At 44.4% G+C, this 21,339-nt stretch overlaps 1 protein-coding gene across 2 annotated transcripts; it reads left to right on the forward strand.

Annotated features, from left to right (window-relative positions):
• The first annotated feature begins 12,856 nt into the window (after positions 1-12,856).
• LOC123401611 (calmodulin-binding protein 60 B-like) lies at positions 12,857-17,997 on the forward strand. Of its 2 annotated transcripts, XM_045095445.1 has the most exons (7): positions 12,857-13,165; positions 14,209-14,702; positions 14,777-14,937; positions 15,014-15,217; positions 16,173-16,362; positions 16,953-17,268; positions 17,874-17,997. In XM_045095445.1, the coding sequence occupies exons 1-6, from the start codon at positions 13,077-13,079 to the stop codon at positions 17,246-17,248; spliced, it is 1,434 nt and encodes a 477-aa protein (XP_044951380.1). In that variant the 5' UTR covers positions 12,857-13,076; the 3' UTR covers positions 17,249-17,268; positions 17,874-17,997. The 2 variants fall into 2 exon arrangements, with proteins under 2 accessions (XP_044951380.1, XP_044951379.1); XM_045095444.1 differs by lacking the exon at positions 17,874-17,997 and having other exon boundaries at positions 16,953-17,379.
• The last annotated feature ends 3,342 nt before the right edge of the window (positions 17,998-21,339 follow it).

Genomic DNA, 21,339 nt, shown 5'->3' on the forward strand with positions numbered 1-21,339 from the left:
AAAGGAACAGTTTCCATAGTGACAAGTGACAATAAATTTTAGCACAGTATATAAATGTTTCCTTACCATTTTCCACTTACCAAAGGCGCTTCACTCCCCGACAATGGTGCCATAAAAGAGTCTTGATGACCCACAAGTATAGGGGATCAATCGTAGTCCTTTCGATAAGTAAGAGTGTCGAACCCAACGAGGAGCAGAAGGCTCTGATAAACGGATTTCAGCAAGGTAATAACTGCAAGCACTGAAAGTAGCGGTAACAAGTGATTGTGTAGCGAGGTGAAACGTGGCAAGAAAAAAGTAACAAGTAACAAGTAGTAGTAACGGTGCAGCAAGTGGCCCAATCCCTTTTGTAGCAAGGGACAAGCCTGAGCAAAGTCTTATGGGAGGGAAAACGCTCCCGAGGACACACAGGAATTTCTGTCATGCTAGTTTCGTCATGTTCATATGATTCGCGTTCGTTACTTTGATAGTTTGATATGTGGTTGGACCGACGCTTGGATGCTGCCCTTACTTGGACAAGCATCCCACTTATGATTAACCTATCTCGCAAGCATCCGCGACTACAAAAGAAGAATTAAGACACAGTCTAACCATAGCATTAAACTAGTGGATCCAAATCAGCCCCTTACGAAGCAATGCATAGACTGGGGTTTAAGATTCTGTCACTCCAGCAACCCATCATCTACTTACTACTCCCCAATGCCTTCCTCTAGGCCCAAATATGGTGAAGTGTTATGTAGTCGACGTTCACATAACACCACTAGAGGAAAAGACAACATACAGCATATCAAAATACCGAACGAATATCAAATTCACATGACTATTATCAGCATGACTTATCCCATGTCCTCGGGAACAAAAGTAACTACTCACAAAGCATAATCATAATCATGATCAGAGGTGTAATGAATAGCATCAAGGATCTGAACATAAACTCTTCCACCAAGTAATCCAACTAGCATCAACTACAAAGAGTAATCAACACTAGTAGTAACCTTACAAGTACCAATCGGAGTCGCAGACGAAGATTGGTTAGAAGATATGAACTAGGGATTGGAGAGGAGATGGTGCTGATGAAGATGTTGATGAAGATGCCTCCCCTCCGACGAGAGGAGTGTTGGTGAAGACGATGGCGACGATTTCCCCCTCCGGGAGAGAAGTTTCCCTGGCAGGATCGTCCTGCCGGAGCTCTAGATTGGATCTGCTCAAGTTCCGCCTCGTGGCGGCGGCGAAACCACGAAAAGGCTCCTAATTGATTTTTTCTGGACCAAAACCCTTCATATAGCAAAAGAGGGGGGCTAGTGGGCCGTCAAGCAGCCCACAAGCTTGCCCTCCGCCACCAGGGGGTGCCGGTGGCAGGGCTTGTGGAGCCCTGGTGACCCCCCCCCCCTTCGGTACTTCTTTCACCGAATATTTTTTATATAATCCCAAAAAAATCCACGTAACTTTCTAGGGCATTTGGAGATGTGTAGAATAGTGGACTAAGATTTGCTCCTTTTCCAGTCCAGAATTCCAGCTGCCTGAATTCTCCCTCTTCAAATAAACCTTGCAAAATAAGAGAGAAAAGGCACAAATATGGTACCACAAAGTAATGTAACAGCCCATAAAGCAATAAATATCAACATGAAAGCATGATGCAAAATGGACGTAACAGGGCACGTTCTCGTGCCCTGTCGGAGGGGGATTCGGATACGAAGGGCTTCTTCATCAACACCATGACCTCTCCGATGATGCGTGAGTAGTTCACCATACACCTACGGGTCCATAGCTAGTAGCTAGATGGCTTCTTCTCTCTCTTGGATCTTCAATACAAAGTTCTCCATGATCCTCATGGAGATCTATCTGATTTAATCTTCTTTTGCAGTGTGTTTGTCGAGATCCGATGAATTGTGGATTTATGATCATATTATCTGTGAATCTTATTTGAGTTTCTTGTGATCTCTCTTATGCATGATTTCATATCCTTGTAATTCTCTTCGAGTTGTGGGTTTTGTTTGTCCAACTAGATCTATGATTCTTGCAATGGGAGAAGTGCTTGGTTTTGGGTTCATGCCGTGCGGTGACCTCACCCAGTGACAGAAGGGGTAGCGAGGCACACATCATGTTGTTGCCATCAAGGGTAAAAAGATGGGGTTTTCATCATTGGTTTGAGTTTATCCCTCTACATCATGTCATCTTTCTTAAGGCGTTACTCTGTTCGTCATGAACTCAATACACTAGATGCATGCTGGATAGCGGTCGATGTGTGGAGTAATAGTAGTAGATGCAGAAAGTATCGGTCTACTTGTCTCAGACGTGATGCCTATATGTATGATCATTGCCTTGGATATCGTCATGACTTTGCGTGGTTCTATCAATTGCTCGACAGTAATTTGTTCACCCACCATAATATTTGCTATTTTGAGAGAAGCCTCTAGTAAACACTATGGCCCCCGGGTCTACTCCACACCATATTTTCAGCCTTACACTTTTTCTTCGTTTCACTTTCCGCCTTCAGATCTCACTTTGCAATCAATCTTGAAGGGATTGACAACCCCTTTATAGCGTTGGGTGCAAGCTCTTTGTGTTTGTGCAGGTACTCTGGACTTGACGAGATTCTCCTACTGGATTGATACCTTGGTTCTCAAACTGAGGGAAATACTTACTGCTCCTGTGTTGCATCACCCTTTCCTCTTCAAGGGAAAACCAACGCAAGCTCAAGAGACGACAGAAGGTTTCTGTCGACGTAGCAAGTTGTTTATAGTCTTTTGGGAGAGAGACATCCCTAGTGAACATCATGGGACTCTCATCCATATTACCACCATTGTTTACACCTCCATCATTTACTGCTTTTATTTACTTTTCCGTTGCAATCACTAGCACTATTCCCGCTTGTGTTTTGATCCTTTGCAAACTACAAGGCCGGAGAGATTGACAACCTCTCTGAACTCGTTGGGAGCAAAACTATTTTTTGTGTGTGCAGGTCCACGTCTTCTGCTAGCGCGAGAGCAGTGGACACCTACTTGTTGATCCTAGGAGTCCTCCTGGTTCGATAAACCTTACAGTCCCCGTGTAAGGGACTCTGCTGCTGACTACATCTCCACCTTCCAATTGGGGTAACCAACGAGGGGCGAGAAGTATATACATCAACTCGTCATCACCTACCACCTGTTAAATATCAGCATCCCAACATTGCCATGAAAACGTTCAACCTTCCTACAACCTAGCAAACCACCCATTGGCTATGTTACCGCTTGTTAACCATTGGATAGTGTTGCTAGTTGCAGGTGCAATTGCTTCCATGTGCAAACATGGGTTCATTGTCATATCACCATATTAATGCTAAATAATTTAATGCACCTATATACTTGGTAAAAGTTGGAAGGCTCGGCCTTTCTAGCCTGGTGTTTTGTTCCACCTTTGCCGACTTAGTTTCGGCTATCGGTGTTATGTTCCATAAATGAGCGCTCCTAACATGCTTGGGGTTGTTATGGCGACCCCCTAGATTCTCGTTTTGGGATAAAGCTCGTCTGGCAAAGCCCAAATTGGTATTATATTTGCCCAACATAATAGTCGTGATAATGCTGAAAAAATATAGGGTGTCATGAAACTAAGTTGTAATTGAACATAATACAGGGGGGCAGTGTTCTGGTGTTGGTCCCAAATGGGCTGCCTGCGTGGCCACCACGAGGAAACTCGAGGTTTTGTTTTACTCGTAGCTAGTCCCATCTGGTCGTGTCCTGAGAACAAGATACTCGGATCCTATCGGGTTCGTCGACACGCCGAGCGGCCTTGCTGGATTTGTTTTACCTTTCTCGAGCGTCTTGTGCGAGGGATTCCGAGGATGCTTTGGGTTATCTCGAGGTTGAGGTTTTCCAATAGGAACCCGAGGAGATCACGGGTTTCCCTGATCGAGGTCATTCCGTCGGAGCGTGTGGTAGTTTGTGATGGACTAGTTGGAGCACCCCTGCACGGTTAAATCTTTTGGAAAGTCGTGCCCGCGATTATGTGGCAATGTGGAAACTTTGTTTAACATCCGGTTCTAGATAACTTGAAGTAAGCTTAATTAAAAACTTGCCAAATGAGTGCGTAACTGTGACTGTCTCTTTCCTGAGCTCCTTCTCCGATCGAGGACACGGTGGGGTTATGTCTGACGTAAGTAGGTGTTCACGATCATTCATCTGATCATCAGTAGTTCACGTCCGCTGTGCGTAGATCATCCGCCTCTTATTCTTGTACTCATAAGTTAGCCACCTCAAATAAATGCTTAGTCGCTTGTTGCAGCCTCACCACTTAACCATACCTCACCCATTAAGCTTTGCTAGTCTTGATACCTTTGGAAATGAGATTGCTGAGTCCCCCGTGGCTCACAGATTACTACAACACCATTTGCGGGTACAGGTAAAGGATATTAAGACGTGAGTACGATGATTGTTCATTTGGAGTTTCTTCTTATTCTTCTTCTTCTTCGATCTAGGATGGGTTCTAGGCCGGCAGCCTCGGATAGCACGGACGGACGTCGTTCTTTTATCGTTTGTTTTCGTACCTAGATGGACATTGCTCTTCTTCATGATGATTGTATATATTGTACTGATGCGACTCTGTTGTAACTTGTGGCGAGTGTAAGCGAACTCCTTATACTCATCTTTTCAGTACATGTACTTGTAACGATATTCATTCTCACGAAACAACGAGATGCGTTTCTATCCTTGTCGATGCCCTCGCGCAAAAATAAGGATAGGACCACATCTTGGGCGTTACAAGTTAGTATCAGAGCAGTACCGACCTATGTTCCCCCTTGATTGATCGAACTTGGCCGAGTCGAGTCTAGTGAAAAACTACTTTGAGTCTAGTTATACATCGGAGAGTAGGATTCTTTTTCTCCTCTTCTATGCTCTGGTGAAGAATCTTGACGTAATAATTTTATTCTACTCCTCTTCTCACTCAATTTTTTTTAGGATTGCGCGGATATTTTTGGAATCTATATGATGTCGATGTGACGGAATTCTGACTTGGTGCATCCTGTTGTGTTGATTTTATTCCGGGCAGTTGAGCTCCAGGGGATTCTTGAGCACATTGTTATTATTCAGATTTCTTAGTATCTCGGGACGGAGGATGTTCGAAATTGCTTCAATACTAGTAGTGGTGAGATAACCCCGACATCCCCAGTACTGGTGTAGAGAGTTCGGGGGTACTGCCATACTTAGTATCATGGTGTTCTTGAGGATCTCAGATAGATCAGTTCTCGAGATCTGTGGTTATGTGTTGACGGATGTGATACACTGGACGGGTAGTGTTATTGCTAGGGGTTGAGTGATGGATTTTACTCCTTGTATCCGTGGACCCGATTGCATGACCAGAAAATTTCGGGAGTTCTTAGGTGGGAATTCAAGTAGGTACTTATAGGACAATCTTCTAACAAATGCATGATATGAGGTTGGGGTTCGACATCTAGTGGATTCGTTTGTTCACGCTCGTCTTACAACGGTTCTCGTTGTGTCTTAAAGAGTCCTTGTAGCTTGCTACGACTAGGGGATGCTTCGTATGTCATGTGCACTGCCTTGTACATGATGGCTACTGTAGGATCGAGCCCGTGCGATCCTATCCACGAAAATATCGGATAAATTCTCGATCATGAATTTGTTCCGGCTTGTTTCGTAAGCCTCATCCTATGTGTTTGTTGTAATATGGTAATTTGAGTTGCTTCGATGTCAAATGGTAATTTCATATCTTTACAAGAGGTGTTCTCATATTTTTATGGGAATGCAAATTATTTTGCTCAATCAAGTTGTCTTTCAATTCTTTTCAACCGGAGTCGTCATCTCAATTCTTTTTCAACTGGTGTGCTTCTCTTCAAGTGAATTCAATCCTCTCCAATTTTGCAAGATCAATCTCTATTTCTTTCCGGAGTTCATCTCATCTGCCCCAAGTTGTCTTTGTTTTCCCCGCCCTCCCACCCTTTTCTTTAGTGACTCAATTCTCATCCAAGTGCATCTCATTTCATTGTCGCTTCCGCTATCTTCTCTTTCGTGTCCTATCCGGTGATTCTTTGTGAAGATTCTCAGGAGTTCGAGTTCATCATTTCTTCATTCTTGTTTTCTTCTCCGGTGGAGTCAATTCAAGATTTTGGTGTCATTATATCCTTTAAATTCTTTCCCATGTTGGTAATTCTTATTCAATCCTTTCTTATTCATTCATCCTTCTCTGTTCTATCCAGAGTATTGAAGATATCTCAGAAGTTTCTTGTTTTCAATCCTTTCAATTATTCGAGGTGCTAACCTCATCAAGTTTTCTTTAGACCGCTGCAATATCTCTCTTCCTAAGCAATATTTTCAATGGTGGTTTCTTTGAGTGGGCCCATAACCCACAGGTTTCTCCCAGGATCTTATCTGGCTCTTCTAATCTTTTCTCAAAGATCTCTAATTCTTTTCAAATATGACGTAAGTATGCATTCCATCAGTCATATTCCTTCTCCAAGATTGCTTCAAATTAATTCTCATCTTTGGCTCAACCTTTCATTCTTCTTTATTCCGGAGTGTTTCTTGCAAATCATTTCATCATTCTCTTGAAGATTCATAATTTCAGCTTTGTGTTATCATCTTGAATTGTTTTCGATCATGAGTAATCCCTTTCTTGCTATCCGGTGCATTTCAGAGTTGTTTTCGTTCTCGATCCTCCGAAGGCCATCATTTCAGAAGATTTCTTCGCCTCAGCTTTCAGCTTCATTCTCAAATTCTTCTCAATTGTTGTTTCTCCGTTCGTCTCTCAGTTATGCCAGTGCCTTGTTGAAGTTTTTGTTAGGCGGCTCAAGATCTCTTCATTATCAAGGTGTTCTTCAAGATTCTTGTAGTAGTACCTCAAGTATTCTTTCTCTGCATTTCAAAGAGAAATTCTTCTTCCTTTATCCTTTGAGGTGGTGTTATAGTGTTCTTGTTAGTGGAGGAGTCTCGAAGCGAAGTTGTTTCAAGAATTAAATATGTAAACCCACCAAATCCTTTGATCATGAGATATTTGACCCATGGTTTCTTTATTGAGTTGTCTTGGATTAGATTTCACCTTAAGCTTTCCTAAGGATTGTTGCTATTATGGTGATTATCGTTGATCGAAGTTCTCAATATATACTCTTGGTGTAAGAAGTTTTGCCTCTCTTGTTGCATCCAATCAATCCTTGTTTCTGTTAGTAGTTGGGTGTCACCTCATTATTTTGGGATGGTTTTCATATGTCCACTACAAGATTGTTCTTTTCGTTGTTTTTTTTTCAACAACTCCGTTCTATTCTTCTTGCAACGATGCTTGCCAAATTCAATTGTGATGGAAATTGTCATTTTCTTCTTCATTCTATTCTTCTCAAAGATTCAGTTTCTATTCTCTTGTTCCGGAGTTGTGGTGATGTTTCTCTCTTCAATCTATCATCTTGTTCTATCAAGATCATGTTCTTTCCTTGTTTTTCAATTTAGTTAGTTTGTTGTGAATCTTCTCAAGATCTTTCCATTGTACCAAATTTTTGTCCTCTTTTCCTACAAAGTTCTGCCGAAATTTTGTGTGAATTCTTGCTTGTTTCTTATATCATTCTTCTTCTCTTTGCAACCTTCAAGGATCGTTGGTTTCACTAGTTTGTCACAGAAGCAACTAAGTTTTACCTTTTTCTTTTTCTCTTCCTCTCCCCCTTTCATTCTTAGATCTTGAGGCGAGATCTCTTATTAGTGTAGGAGAGTTGTGACAGCCCGAGACAGACGCTCCAGAAGATTCCCCTTTTATTCCGCTGTCCCCGGGTTAATAATTGTTTATCGCACTCATCATCGCATCATTCGTATCATAAGCATTGCATCGGCACTCCGTTGCCGCCGCTTTTCAAAACCTGCATCCATTATTAGTTGTCGGTTCTCTCCGTTTTTTACGTTGACCATTTTGAGCCCGACCACACTCACACGCGCCCGCGACATCGTTCAAATCTTGTTTTTAAAAGGGTGCATAAAATATTATCGGATTGGGTTGAAACTTGGCGTGTGATCTTAATAAAGTGTAGGTAGGCCAGCTGCCAAATTTCGTCGCAATCGGAGTCCATTTGATACCCGAACGGTCGACCGTAGCGGCACCACCATCGGTTTATCGTCGGACGTTTTCGGTGTTTTAAAACTCTGTCACGGCCACACCATTTTCCTCTCATACCTACATAGCCCAACTACACAACCCATTGTACCCATCTAGCCACTTCCTCCGTTCGTGGTCGTTAGATCGCGATCGGACGGACGATGTCCACCCCACCATAGCCCAACCCTATATAACAACCACCCCATGGTGGATCTCTCTCACTCCACTAGGGTTTCCCCCTAGCCAAAATTGCAGCCACCCCCTCAAAAACCCCATCTACTAGCTCCACCTCCTCTTTCTCCCGAAATCCATCTCTGGATCAGGTCTGGACCATTGGATCCCCATCAAATGGCCCATGATCGCCCAGTTTCGCCACCTATCGGACACGTCCGTGCCACCAAACGAACATGTCCGGCGACCGCATGCCCCGCAGCCTCCCAGGCTTGGTTCGAGACCAGATCGATCTCGCGCACGAGCGCTGCGCTCGCGGCCACTAGCCACCTCCGACGACCACCCATCTGGGCTACCACCTCTGCCTCCGCCTCGCAGCTTGCTGTTGTCGCCAACGCCGACCCCGTGTGTCGCCACAACCAGCTGCCGTCGTCGCGCCGCGTTTGGTGTCCTGCTGCCCCGAGCGCCATGGTCGCACCTCGCCGAGCCGTGCTTCACTCCGCCCTGCCCCATGGATCTCCGCCTCTAGCCGCCTTCAGTCGCCACGCCCTGTCCCCAGCAGCCCCTCATCGGAGCCCCGCTCCAGCCGCCGCCATGGCTTCCCGTCGGAAGCTTGTGCGAGCGCCTCGCCGCTCCAGCGCCTCGCCGCTCCAGCGCCTCGGTTGGGCCACACCGCCTTGTTCCAGTGCGCCAGCGCGTGCCTCCTCGCCTCCGGTCGGGCCGGCCCAACCAGCTCCCGCGTGAGCGCCAGACCCAGCCGACCACTGCCCAACGTCGACCTCCTCAACAGCCGACCTGCCTCCTCTTCTCGCATGGGTCAAAGCCTGCCAAGGTGAGCGCCCCGCTAAGCCCCACCCCGAGCGTTGTTTAGAGTTGTTGCGCCCTATACACTATTTAGTTTCGACCCGTTAGTTTTTTTTAGATTTTACGATTTTTGTATTTCAGAAAAACCATTGTTTTTAAAATGTCCGTATCTTTTAATCCGTGTGTCGGATTGCGACAAGTTATATATGTAACTTGACTAGAATTTTGCATAGATTAATATTTTCAAACTCTCATGCATATTTAAAACTGTTAGATGTGATGTTTGCATCGGTTTGCGTGTCAATGCGATAGAAACAGTTTAGGTCGTAGTTAATTAACCGTAGCTCTATTGGAAATGAGCCATATATGTAAATGGACCAGAACGACGAGTAGAATTGCGTGAACCACTTTGTTTTGCCATTTAACAAACATAAAATGTGATTAGGACAAATCCAGACATATTATAAAGTTAACGCGTGGGGTCGTTTCGGAGATGCTATATGTCGTTTTCGGCCTCATTTAAAATGCCTAGATAGGTAGATTATTTGTGCTTCGCCCCTTTCCATGTTAAACAACATTTAATGTTGCCGTGTAAATAAATAGGAGTGAACTAAATATTTGAATGTTGAGAGCTTCACTTAATGTGTAGTGTTTGCGTGAGGTGAATTGTCATGCCATGCCTTGCATAATTTAAACTGAAAAAGCATCATATTAGGTGTGCATCATGTCGTTCATGTGTCATGGTGGATATCGTGTGTTGATTCTTGTTTCTGGTTTGCTTCGTCTCAATAGAGCTCTGCAAGCGTGTCAGAATGTGAGGCCCCGTTCGACTATGTCGGTTCGTCTGCTACACAGAGTCGTTCTTCTTCCAAGCGGGATCTCAAGCAAGATGATCATTTCCCTAGATACCATTGCTATCATTGTCATGATGGTTGTTTTGTTTCTATCGTTATGTCTCGCTCCCTACCACCTGTTAAATATCAACCTCCCAACATTGCCATGAAAACCTTTAACCTTTCTACAACCTAGCAAACCATTGATTGGATATGTTACCGCTTGCTTAACCATTGGATAGCGTTGCTAGTTGCATGTGCATTTGCTTCCATGTGCAAACATGGGTTCCTTGTCATATCATCATATTAATTCTAAATAATTTAATGCACTTATATACTTGGTAAAAGATGGAAGGACCGACCTTTCTAGCCTGGTGTTTTGTTCCACCTTTGTCGCCTTAGTTTCGGCTACCGGTGTTATGTTCCATAAATGAGAGCTCCTAACATGCTTGGGGTTGTTATGGGGACCCCCTAGATTCTCGTTTGGGATAAAGCTCGTCTGGCAAGGCCCAACATTGGTACTATATTTGTCCAACATAATAGTCCTGATAATACTGAAAAAACATAGGGCGTCATGAACCCGAGGAGTAATTCAACATAATACAGGGGGCAGTGCTGATGGTGTTGGTCCCAAATGGGCTGCCTGCGGGGCCACCGCGAGGAAACTCGAGGTTTGGTTTTACTCGTAGCTAGTCCCATCCGGTCGTGTCCTGAGAACGAGATACGTGGCTCCTATCGGGTTTGTCGACACGTCGGACGGCCTTGCTGGATTTGTTTTACCTTGATCGAGCGTCTTGTGCGAGGGATTCCGAGGATGCTTTGGGTTATCTCGAGGTTAAGGTTTTACAATAGGAATCCGAGGAGATCACGGGTTTCCTTGATCGAGGTCATTTCGTCGCAGTGTGTGGTAGTTTGTGATGGACTAGTTGGAGCACCCCTGCAAGGTTAAATCTTTCGGAAAGCCATGCCCGCGGTTATGTGGCAACGTGGAAACTTTGTTTAACATCCGGTTCTAGATAACTTGAAGTAAGCTTAATTAAAAAACTTGCCAACTGAGTGCGTAACCGTGACTGTCTCTTTCGTGAGCTCCTTCTCCGATTGAGGACACGGTGGGGTTATGTTTGACGTAAGTAGGTGTTCAGGATCATTCATTTGATCATCAGTAGTTCACGTCCGTTGTGCGTAGATCACCCCCTCTTATTCTTGTACTCATAAAGTTAGCCACCTCAAGTAAATGGTTAGTCGCTTGCTGTCGCCTCACCACTTAACCATACCTCATCCATTAAGCTCTGCTAGTCTTGGTACCTTTGGAAATGAGATTGTTGAGCCTCCCTTGGCTCACAGATTACTACAACACCAGTTACGGGTACATGTAAAGGATACTAATATGTGAGCGCGATGATTGTTCATTTGGAGTTTCTTCTTCTTCTTCGTCGTCGATCTAGGATGGTTTCCAGGCCGGCAGCCTGGGATAGCAAGGATGTACGTCGTTCTTTTATCGTTTGCTTTCGTCGGTAGATGAACCTTGCTCTTCTTCATGATGATTGTATGTATTGTATTGATGTGACTCTGTTGTAGCTTGTGGCGAGTGTAAGCCAACTCCTTATACTCATTTTTTCAGTACATGTACTTGTAACGATATCCATTCTTGCGAAACGACGAGATGCATTTCTATCCCTGTCGAGGCCCTCGCGCCAAAATAAGGATAGGACCGCATCTTGAACGTTACACGTCCGCATCACTTCAATGTGTTGCGGGCGGTCGTTTGGAAACAACTGGCTACGACAGAGTTCGGTTGGTCTCTAGCGGCTCGAGCGTCGAGTGAACGCTGGAGCCGCTCGAGGCGCTCGCGCTCGGCCAAGTTGGCCAATCGTGCGTTCTCCAGCGCGATCTCCTCCAGGCTATTTTCGGTGATGGGGGTGCGAAGGACTCGATGAGCAGCTGCGAAATATGGTGGTGGCTGTCGTCGTGGCAACGCTCCCTGCCGTCACGCTCGAGAGAGTTATCAGAAGCGTGGTCATGGTTGTTTCCCCTGTTGGTGTCGGTCATTAGAATCTCAGCTGCACCCCTGCTGCTGTCGCAGTCGGAGTCGCCGAGTGACTCCTCGCTCGACGAAGGGAAGAGGCTGACGGTGGGCTCATCAGAACTGAGCATGGCAACCTGTCCGGAGATGGCCTGGTTGGCCATAGCATGCTTGATCCATCGCTGCATCTGCGAGTGCCCAGAGCGCTTGTGACCGACGGCAGCGGGTCGTGGTGATGCCGAGTGATGTGGCGCCGATGGCTGCCGAATCAGGACTACGTGCGCTACCGCGCTGAAGTGCGACGAACCTCGCGCGGGGAGGGCGTCGGTGTCCAGTGATACATCCTGCAGCCACGCTAAATCGTCGACGATGAAGCTAAGGAAACCGAAGAGGATCTCTCCGTCGAGTGTCATCATGATGGCGAAAATGTGGAAAATCTCCAACTGCGCTGAATTTGCTAGAAGCGCAGCCCCACGATGGGCGTCAACTTTCGTGGGAATGATCCTGACAATAGTATCAGGAGTACAAACTAAGGGGCGAAGTCTAGCTAGACGCAGTGGATGAACTCGGATTTACGAGTTCAACCCCACTCGGAGGTGGTAATAGCTCTACGTCTCGAACCGAAAGGCTGATGTTTGCTTATAGGGTGTAAAAGATTACAAGTGATGAACCTTGAGCCGGTATCCGAAAGTGGCTTATATAGTGTTGTCATGACCGTCCGAGCACCGTTACAAGGCAATAAATGATAATAAAGAGAAAGTTACAGGTAACAAAAGCCTTAATCCCTGATGTTACCGGTAACGCGGGCTTTCATGGACCTTCATACGTGTGTTTAAATCCTTGACCGTTGCAGCCCCTTCGTCCTCCCTGACTTGCTGTGGACCGAGCGCGGAAAGGGTCCGATTGTTGCAAAGTAGACCGAGTAATTTCACGTGATCGAGTGAAAGCACAATGACCGAACGAGCTTGAGACTATTAGCATGGCTTGTCACTGTCCTTACGGATAGTTTGGTGGCCTTATGGAAACGGGTCATCCAGCGCCCGGCCAGGCGACCGCGGCCGATCAATCTCCTCCGGTGCGCGGAACCGGTCAAGGCGGCGGCGGCGCTCGCGCGAAATCTGGAGGCAGGCCTCGCTCTATTCGGTGCGGGCGCCGGCTAGGGTTCGCCCCCGGCGATGAACGAGAAGCGCGGGCTGGAGGCCGCCGCCGCCGCCGGCGACGGCCGCCCCGAGGCTAAGCGGTCGCGCCCCCCGGCTCTTGCCAGGTCAGGAATTCGTCGAGTTTTGGTACCCCTTTTAAGTGCGTGCGTGATGTGATTTTTGTGTGTCCGTGCCGATTCAGCCGCGCGAGTTCTAGCCAGTGTAGCTGCTTGGGTTCGTATGGTGGCAAAGGCTTTCGTGATTTAGCGCCGGCTTACGTATTTATAACTGGGATTTGGGAATTCATCTTCAGATTTATTGCTCGTGATTTGGTGCCGTCTAGCTGAAAATCTGAAGATGTGTTTTTTTTTTCATTGACAAAGGGTCGTCAGGTTGTTATTAGCGGGGTGATGATTAGTCTCCTAGTTGCTGCGTCTAACCGTAGCTTTGGAACTTCAGTTATGGTTTTGATGACCATGGGCGTTTTGAAGTTGCTTAGTATTAGAAACAGTTTGAGCTGGAACTGGTGTGACCTGCTGGGAAATGAGTGAATTATTGGTAACTTGTTGGTTAACTGTTGAGAGAAAGGAGAAGATCCGTTATAAGTAGTTTCAGGAGCACACTCGTGACCACGTTATAAGCATCAAGGACGTACACTCAAGGACGCCTATGCTTACCACTGAAAACAATTTAAGAAAAACGGTACACATCATCCATCACATATTAGGACAAAATCAAATGCCAGGCTTGTTCTGTAGCTTTAACTCCAGGCTTGTCATCCACTCTATTCTGTTGTTAGTATAATATTTTAACCTCATGCACATAAGTTAAGCAAATACATAAGATTACCACTATGGCCATGTTAAAATTATCTCATTGAACTTGTTCATCTACAAAATACCCCAACTGTCCAACTGACAAGAATCTCCCTAGTTAATGGCAAGAACCATCTCTAAAGCGCTATCTTCTGGGTGTTATGTTTATAGGCAAGTAACACATGATGGTATTGCCAGTAACTTGATGTTTGTGGTGTGCAATGTAATTTGGCTTCACGCATGATGCTATATCCTTGCAAAGTATGTAAACTTTGAGGTCTAAAAGGTGAAATGTTCTTCTTTGGGAGCCACGTTGATACTAATTATCTGCTACTGATTGGAATATAATGCAGGTCTTCTCCAAAGCGAATTGAAGGTCCTGGTGGAAAAAATCTGCAACTCCAATTCAGGACAAGATTGTCCCTTCCCCTTTTTACCGGGGGAAAAGTTGAAGGGGAGCAGGGGGCTTCAATTCATGTGGTTTTGCTTGATACCGGCAATGGCTGTGTTGTATCATCTGGGCCAGAGTCGTCTGCCAAGCTTGGTATTGTCGTTCTAGAAGGCGATTTCAACAATGAAGATGAGGAAGGCTGGACAGAGGAGGAATTTGACAGTCATGTAGTGAAGGAGCGTGAGGGGAAACGACCTATTATAACTGGCGATATACAAGTCACACTGAAAGACGGTGTTGGCACAATTGGGGAGTTCACGTTCACAGATAACTCTAGCTGGATAAGGAGTAGGAAATTCAGACTTGGTTTGAAAATTGCCTCAGGGTTTTGTCAGGGTGTTCGCATCCGTGAGGCAAAAACTGAAGCTTTCATGGTTAAGGACCATAGAGGAGAATGTAAGTTTTCTGTAATGGTAATCATGTGCTTCCGCTTGAGATATGTCTGAACAATTTGAATTTCACTTCTTTAGTGTTCAAGAAGCATTATCCACCTGCATTGAAGGATGAGGTCTGGAGGTTAGAGAAAATAGGAAAAGATGGGTCGTTCCATAAGAGACTGAATAAATCTGGAATTTTAACTGTTGAAGATTTTCTCAGGCTTGTGGTTCGGGATCCACAGAAGTTGCGTACTGTAAGTTCGTTTCTTTCCACGGCCTTTGATCTTTTGCTGTTGTAGTTCTAATTTGTATACTGTTCTGTTGTTTTAGATCCTCGGAAGTGCCATGTCCAACAAGATGTGGGATTCTCTTGTTGAACATGCAAAAACCTGCGTCTTAAGTGGAAAATATTACATATACTATTCTGATGAGCACAGAACTGCTGGTGCTATTTTCAACGACCTCTATGCATTCTGTGGGTTGATTTCTGGCGAGCAATTCTATTCATCTGAAAGTCTCGATGATGGCCAAAAGGTTTGTGCTATGGGCATATATTTGGGGGCATTTGATATCTAGTGTTATGTTTTATTGAATTTAAAGGTTGTTTCCATTCATTTTAACATGCACCCATCCTAGATAATGAAACTAAATTTGTATTGTTTTGGAGTTTTGAAATTGGTATGCTCTCTGTTCCTGATTCTAGGGTGCTTTAGTTTGGGCGTCAATATTAAGGAGTGTGGGCATGGACATGATTAGTTGAGAGTTGGTCGATTTTGCTCTCACTCTTGTCTTAGAAGTTCATCTCATGCAGAGTCTGCATATCTTGCTTGCCCTGATCTCTGCTCACCAATAGTCTGCCTACTATTGAACATGCTACATGGAAGGAGATGTTCCAGAGATTTTGTTTCCGGTATATGGTCGGGTCGTTTAGATTTTGGAAGTTCAGGGATCTTTAGCGTTTTTACTATGGTAGGGGAACAGGAACGTCATGTATGCAGGAGTATTATCAGGAGAAAGGAGGAGAAAAACCTCCAGGGCCCTAGATCTTGGAAAAGACGACCAAGGAACTGTGATTGAGGGAGTAATATGTAGATGTCTGACTTCATCCTATATCACATTGGTCTTGATCTGTCCACACCCTTTATATTCCAAGAATGGTGGCCATGGATAGTGTGTATTAACTATTAATTTCTGGAACCGTTATATGTTTTTAACGCACTAAATGCTCATTAGGTACGTTAAACCCTTAGGTATAGCCAGTTTAGCTGAAGTATAAGAACTTTTTCTGGCCTTCCTGTTAACTGCAATAATTTCTGGTATGTGCTACACCCTATGCTTAGGTGTGTTTAAGCAATCTGTGGCATGAGTTTATTTTTCTTATTTTCGAGTAACTTTTTTTTCAAGGAGCGAGTTCGGCTTTCTCTGCTCTAATTAGCAGGATTGTTTTTGTACATAAAATCTTGACTTAGAATATTACTGTTTGCTACAGCTCTTTGCTGATGGGCTGGTGAAGAAAGCATATGATAATTGGATGTATGTTATTGAATATGATGGTAAAGCTCTCTTGAACCCTAAACCGAAGAAAAAGGCTGCATTAACTAGTCAACCTGAGGCTCGTGCTCCTGCTGCATATGTACAGCGCATTTCTTCAACGAGTATGCCAGGACCATGTACAGCAGGTAAGTAGCACACAAGTGCTTAGTTACAGAATTCCAAGTATTTTTATGATTTTACTTCAGAAGTAGGAAAATAAGACTTAATGCGTTGGAAAAACTGAAACATTGATTTTTTATTTAAGGCTGGCCATAGTGGTGGTATCTTAGCCGGTATCATGCACTCGGGAATAGCAAACATGCTGATGTGTCAGAGAATTAGAGAAGATAGAGATGGGTAGAGTAACATAGGTAGATACCATATCATGTTAAATGTTATGCTACTTTGTGTCATGCATGGCAATAAATAAGATCATATATGATACTACTCTATGATACTATGCATTATAAAGGTACTATCATACACTAGTATCATATGCATGATACTAGTATATGCATATGATACTTCCCACTATGAGCAGCCTAAATATATACTCCCTCCATCCCATAATATAAGATCTTATTACATAAAATATGTGAGTATATTGGATGTAATAAGGCCTTATATTATTGGACGGAGGGAGTACAGATTAAGCAAATGGTGTATGAAATATTTTATGATGTCACTGCGGAATAGCAGTTTCTGAAAACCATATGTTTTGTTTCATCCATTGCAGGGACAAATGGTTCTATAGGGTACGATGGCAACCAGACAGCAACACAGTCTGTTCAGCTTCAGAGTTCATCTGCTAATGTGCCGGTGCCATATGATGAGGCCTTTTCATTTTTGCCAGACGAGATGTTTTACATGCCATCTCCATTGCCAACCCTAGGCTTCGAAGGTGAGCCCAGCCATCCATCGGGCAAAGCCGTTGTTGGGTGGCTCAAGATAAAGGCTGCTATGAAATGGGGAATATTTGTCAGGAAGAAAGCTGCGGAGAGAAGGGCACGGATTGTTGAGCTGGATGATTAAGATCTTGGCGTTTGCTCACTGTTAGTTGAAATCTCAAATACCAGCTGCTGTTGCTGCGAACTACTCCCTCCGTTTCTAAATATAAGTCTTTTTTAGAGTTTCCACTAAAAAACTACATACGAATGTATATAGACATACATTAGAGTATAGATTCTTACATTTTGCTCCGTATATAGTCTTCTAGTGGAATCTCTTCAAAGACTTATATTTAGGAACGGAGGGAGTAGTTCTTTGGCTCACATAGTTGTCGTGATTGCCATTGAAACTAGTTTTCTGTAAATCTACAGCGAGTAGCTCTGCTATCTTGTAAAAAAAATGCCGACTCGCTTCCTTGTATAATTTCAACATAAATTCTTGTTTAGTGTCTTTCCGTTTAGCTTAATTTGTGCAGAATATTGCTGTAGAAGATGATGTGAATTGATGTGAACAGTATTACGTTTTTGTGTCTATTAATCGGTTGGGGTCCATAACTTCTGGAAGAACATGTTTGTAAGGCTCAGTAATTTTATTGAAGCGGTGCATCGGCATTATGTTCTTGGCCTCTTTTGTCAAGTGATCAGTTGTTGCACTGAGCATGTCAGTTTTCCTTAATTAACCGAGCAATTTTTTTTCTTAATGAATGCAGGATAAAACTCCGCCTATGTTGTCTCAGCATAGCCGGTCCCAAACCCGGGTAAAGGAGGAGGGTTGTGATAGGCGTGACGAGCCAACGTGAAAAACCCAGCCACTCTTATGAAGATGAAACCCAAAATAACTTAGCCATGGACAGGGGTGCGTGGAAGTTAGCTATCCACGCTCCAGAGTCATGACTTGGTTTCGAGATCTTATGGGTTTCAACTCTATCCTACCCAACTTATTTGGGACTGAAAGGATTGGTTGTTGTTGTTGTTGTAATGAATGCAGGATAAATAAACAACTGCCATTTCAAAGAAAAAAATTTATGAGAAGTTGAGCTGAAGGGACGTGAAGCTGAAGTTGACGAGTTACCGAGGTCCATCCACCTATATACCATAGACCAAGTTTTTTGCAGATTTTCCTTTACCCATAAAGGCTGTAAAAAGCAAAATCCAAATATGATATCATCAATGGAGGTAACTGTAAAATACACAACAAACCTTGTCTACTCTCCTATTCGTATTCTTTAAGAGCATCTCCAACAAGCGTCCAACCGTTGTTCACGCTAAAAACAGTTTGCAACGCTAAAATAGCAAAATATAGCGCGTCGGAGTGTGCTGGCTTCAAACGTCGGCATAAAATATTACGCGCACACCGCTCCAGCAGGCGCTGCAAAAATGCATAGCGCGTAAAATATTATGCGCACGCCGCTCCAGCAGGCGCTGCAAAAATGCATAGCGCGACCAACATAAACAACATACAAGACTACAAACGAGTTTTTAAAAAGATTAAACAAATAAAAAATAAGCAACAATAAATAGTTTGATTTTTTATAATAGTCAACAATAAATAGTTCGATACTAAAAGACAACATCAAACATACAAATCATCACTCTCATTTTGTTGGCCATTCCACGTCGACCACTCCTCGATTACATCCTTCTGAAGATCATTATGCGTTTCGGCATGTCGAATGACATGATTGGAGTCAACAAATCGGGCCACCCTCGCAGCCCGACGACGCACTCGCACAGTATGTCCCATGAGCTCATACTGAGAGTAGTCTAAATCTTGACCACGCTCATTCTCGATGATCGTGTTATGCATGATCACACAAGCGTGCATGATATACAAAGCATCTTTTGATCCCAAAATCTAGTCAGTCCTCTCATAATAGCAAATTGGGTTTGCAAAATCCCAAAAGCTCCACATCTTTCCGAGCCGCCATCTGAGCATTGTGGAAATCTAGATTTTTCTTAACTTTCGGTTTTTTCAACGGCTTCACAAATGTGTGCCACTTTGGGTACATGTCATCCGCAAGATAGTATCCATAGTTGTATGTATGACCGTTTGCTACAAACTCCACTGATGGCAGTTCACCATTTGTAATCTTATTCATGAGTGGTGGCTGATTAACAACGTTGATGCCGTTCAAAGATCTAGGCATTCCAAAAAAGCATGCCAAATCCAAGTCTCTTGATCGGCCACCGCTTCAAGGATTATAGTGGAACCCTTTTTTGGTCGTGGAATTGCCCATGCCATGCCTTAGGATAGTTCTTCCAACTCCAATGCATGCAATCTATTGAGCGAATCATACCTGAGAACCCATGAGCTTTGTTCGTCTCCAATAGCCTTGCGACGTCTTCAGCATTGGGAGATCTCAAATACTCCGGGCCAAACACTTGCACAATCCCGACCGTGAAGCGCTTGACACACTTGACGGCCTCACTCTCACAATCAACTAGATCAGCCGGAATACCGTATGCCAACATACGCAAAAGCGGCTATCACCTTTTGAAAGGTGCTATTGCCCGAGTTCTCCGGCGACATTCCTCCTCTGCTGAAAAAACGATCATGGCTCACCAGTTTCTTTGCAATGCGCCTGAACAACTCGATGCTCATCCTAAACCGGCGCCGTAAGTACGACTCGGGTTACACGGGATTATCCACCAAATAGTGCCTCACCAATCTGTTGTCGGCATCGATCTTATCCCTCCAAATTTTCCGTCGACCCATAACCGAACCACCGTGCTTCGGTTTTTTTATTGATGTGCATAGCTAGGATCATTGCAAGGTCCTCCTCCTCTTTAATATTAAATTCTTCTTCGGAAGAATCATATGACGAACTCATCTACAATATTGAATTTAAACTAGTGTGTAAAAACTACAAAAAACATGCACCAAATTCATGTAAAAAATGTCAAGTTGAAGCAAGACATACCTTGCAAGCGTTTTGTCGAACACCTTGTGGGCGCCGAGCGGCAGTGGGCGGCCGAGTGCTCTACGTCGGTGGAATGGGGCACGCGAGGGGCGATGGGGATTAGAGGGAGATGGAGGGAACAGAGGCAGCGCGGGCATAGGCCAGGGAAGCGTCGTCGGGTCGCCAGAGCAAATGGGGTGGCGGCAGCGCCAGCGCCTGGATCCAGTGGTGGGTAGATGATGCGCTTGAGTCGTCGTTGTCCAGCGTGCGGTAGCGGGCGCACGAAATCCGAGGCATGTGAAGCCGTTTCGCCCCGCGCGCTGAACCGTTTTCCCCGCGTGCGCGTTTTTTTTGCGCCTCGGTTGGAGCGCCCAAAGCGGCGCACACGCAATAGACGTTGTTTTTTCAGCACGTCGCTTATATAGCGCGATTGTTGGAGATGCTATAAGCAAAACATCTTTTTAGAAACATTGTGTTGTTCACTTTTCTGAAATGCTGGAATTCTGACATTCCGAGATTCTCAACCAAAACTTCTAGGATTGTAAAGTGGCAACTAACAATGTGGCAACCAACACAATGGTTCACATGTGCAACAACATAATTAGAGTTTTTTACAAATAATGAATCAGGAAGTGAGGAGAATCATATGCATGGAGAAAACACGATTACCTTTGGAGCTTACATTTTATGGGGAGATACTACCACCATAAAATTGCAATACCGGTTGTTAGAGCATATATCTCCATATGTGGTTTTGGTAATTGATGACAATTCCTATGGACTAATGGTTGCCTTACGTTATATTTATAGGATTTGTCCATAGGCACTTCTTGAAGTCCATCTGTTGGGTTCAAGGAGTTTATATGATGACCAAGGTGGTATTCAAGGTACTATCCAAAGAATGGTCATAGAGACACAAGGATGATCAAGATCGTCAGACAAAGAGTAAATCAAGATGATCAACACACAAAGCGTACAAGATGTACCGAGAGGGATCAAGTGATCCCATGGTATGGTAAGCATTGTCCAGTACGTATTTGTGTACTAACCCATGGTCTTCTTGAGAGTTCTATGTGGGGTTAGGTGTGTTTCCATGGGCTTGCATCAAGAGGAAGATCTCATACAACCCATGGAGGATGACGTCAAGTGGTGGAGGATGGTGGCAATGGACTTTTGAAGATATGCTGAAGAGCGGCTCACCCATAGTGTGTATGGGGGAGCAATCAACTAGTCTTCATCAAGCCAACGCAAGCAAGAAAGGTGGTCCATCTTGAGG

The sequence above is a fragment of the Hordeum vulgare genome, chromosome 6H, assembly GCF_904849725.1.
Source record: "Hordeum vulgare subsp. vulgare chromosome 6H, MorexV3_pseudomolecules_assembly, whole genome shotgun sequence".
Lineage (NCBI taxonomy): Eukaryota > Viridiplantae > Streptophyta > Magnoliopsida > Poales > Poaceae > Hordeum > Hordeum vulgare.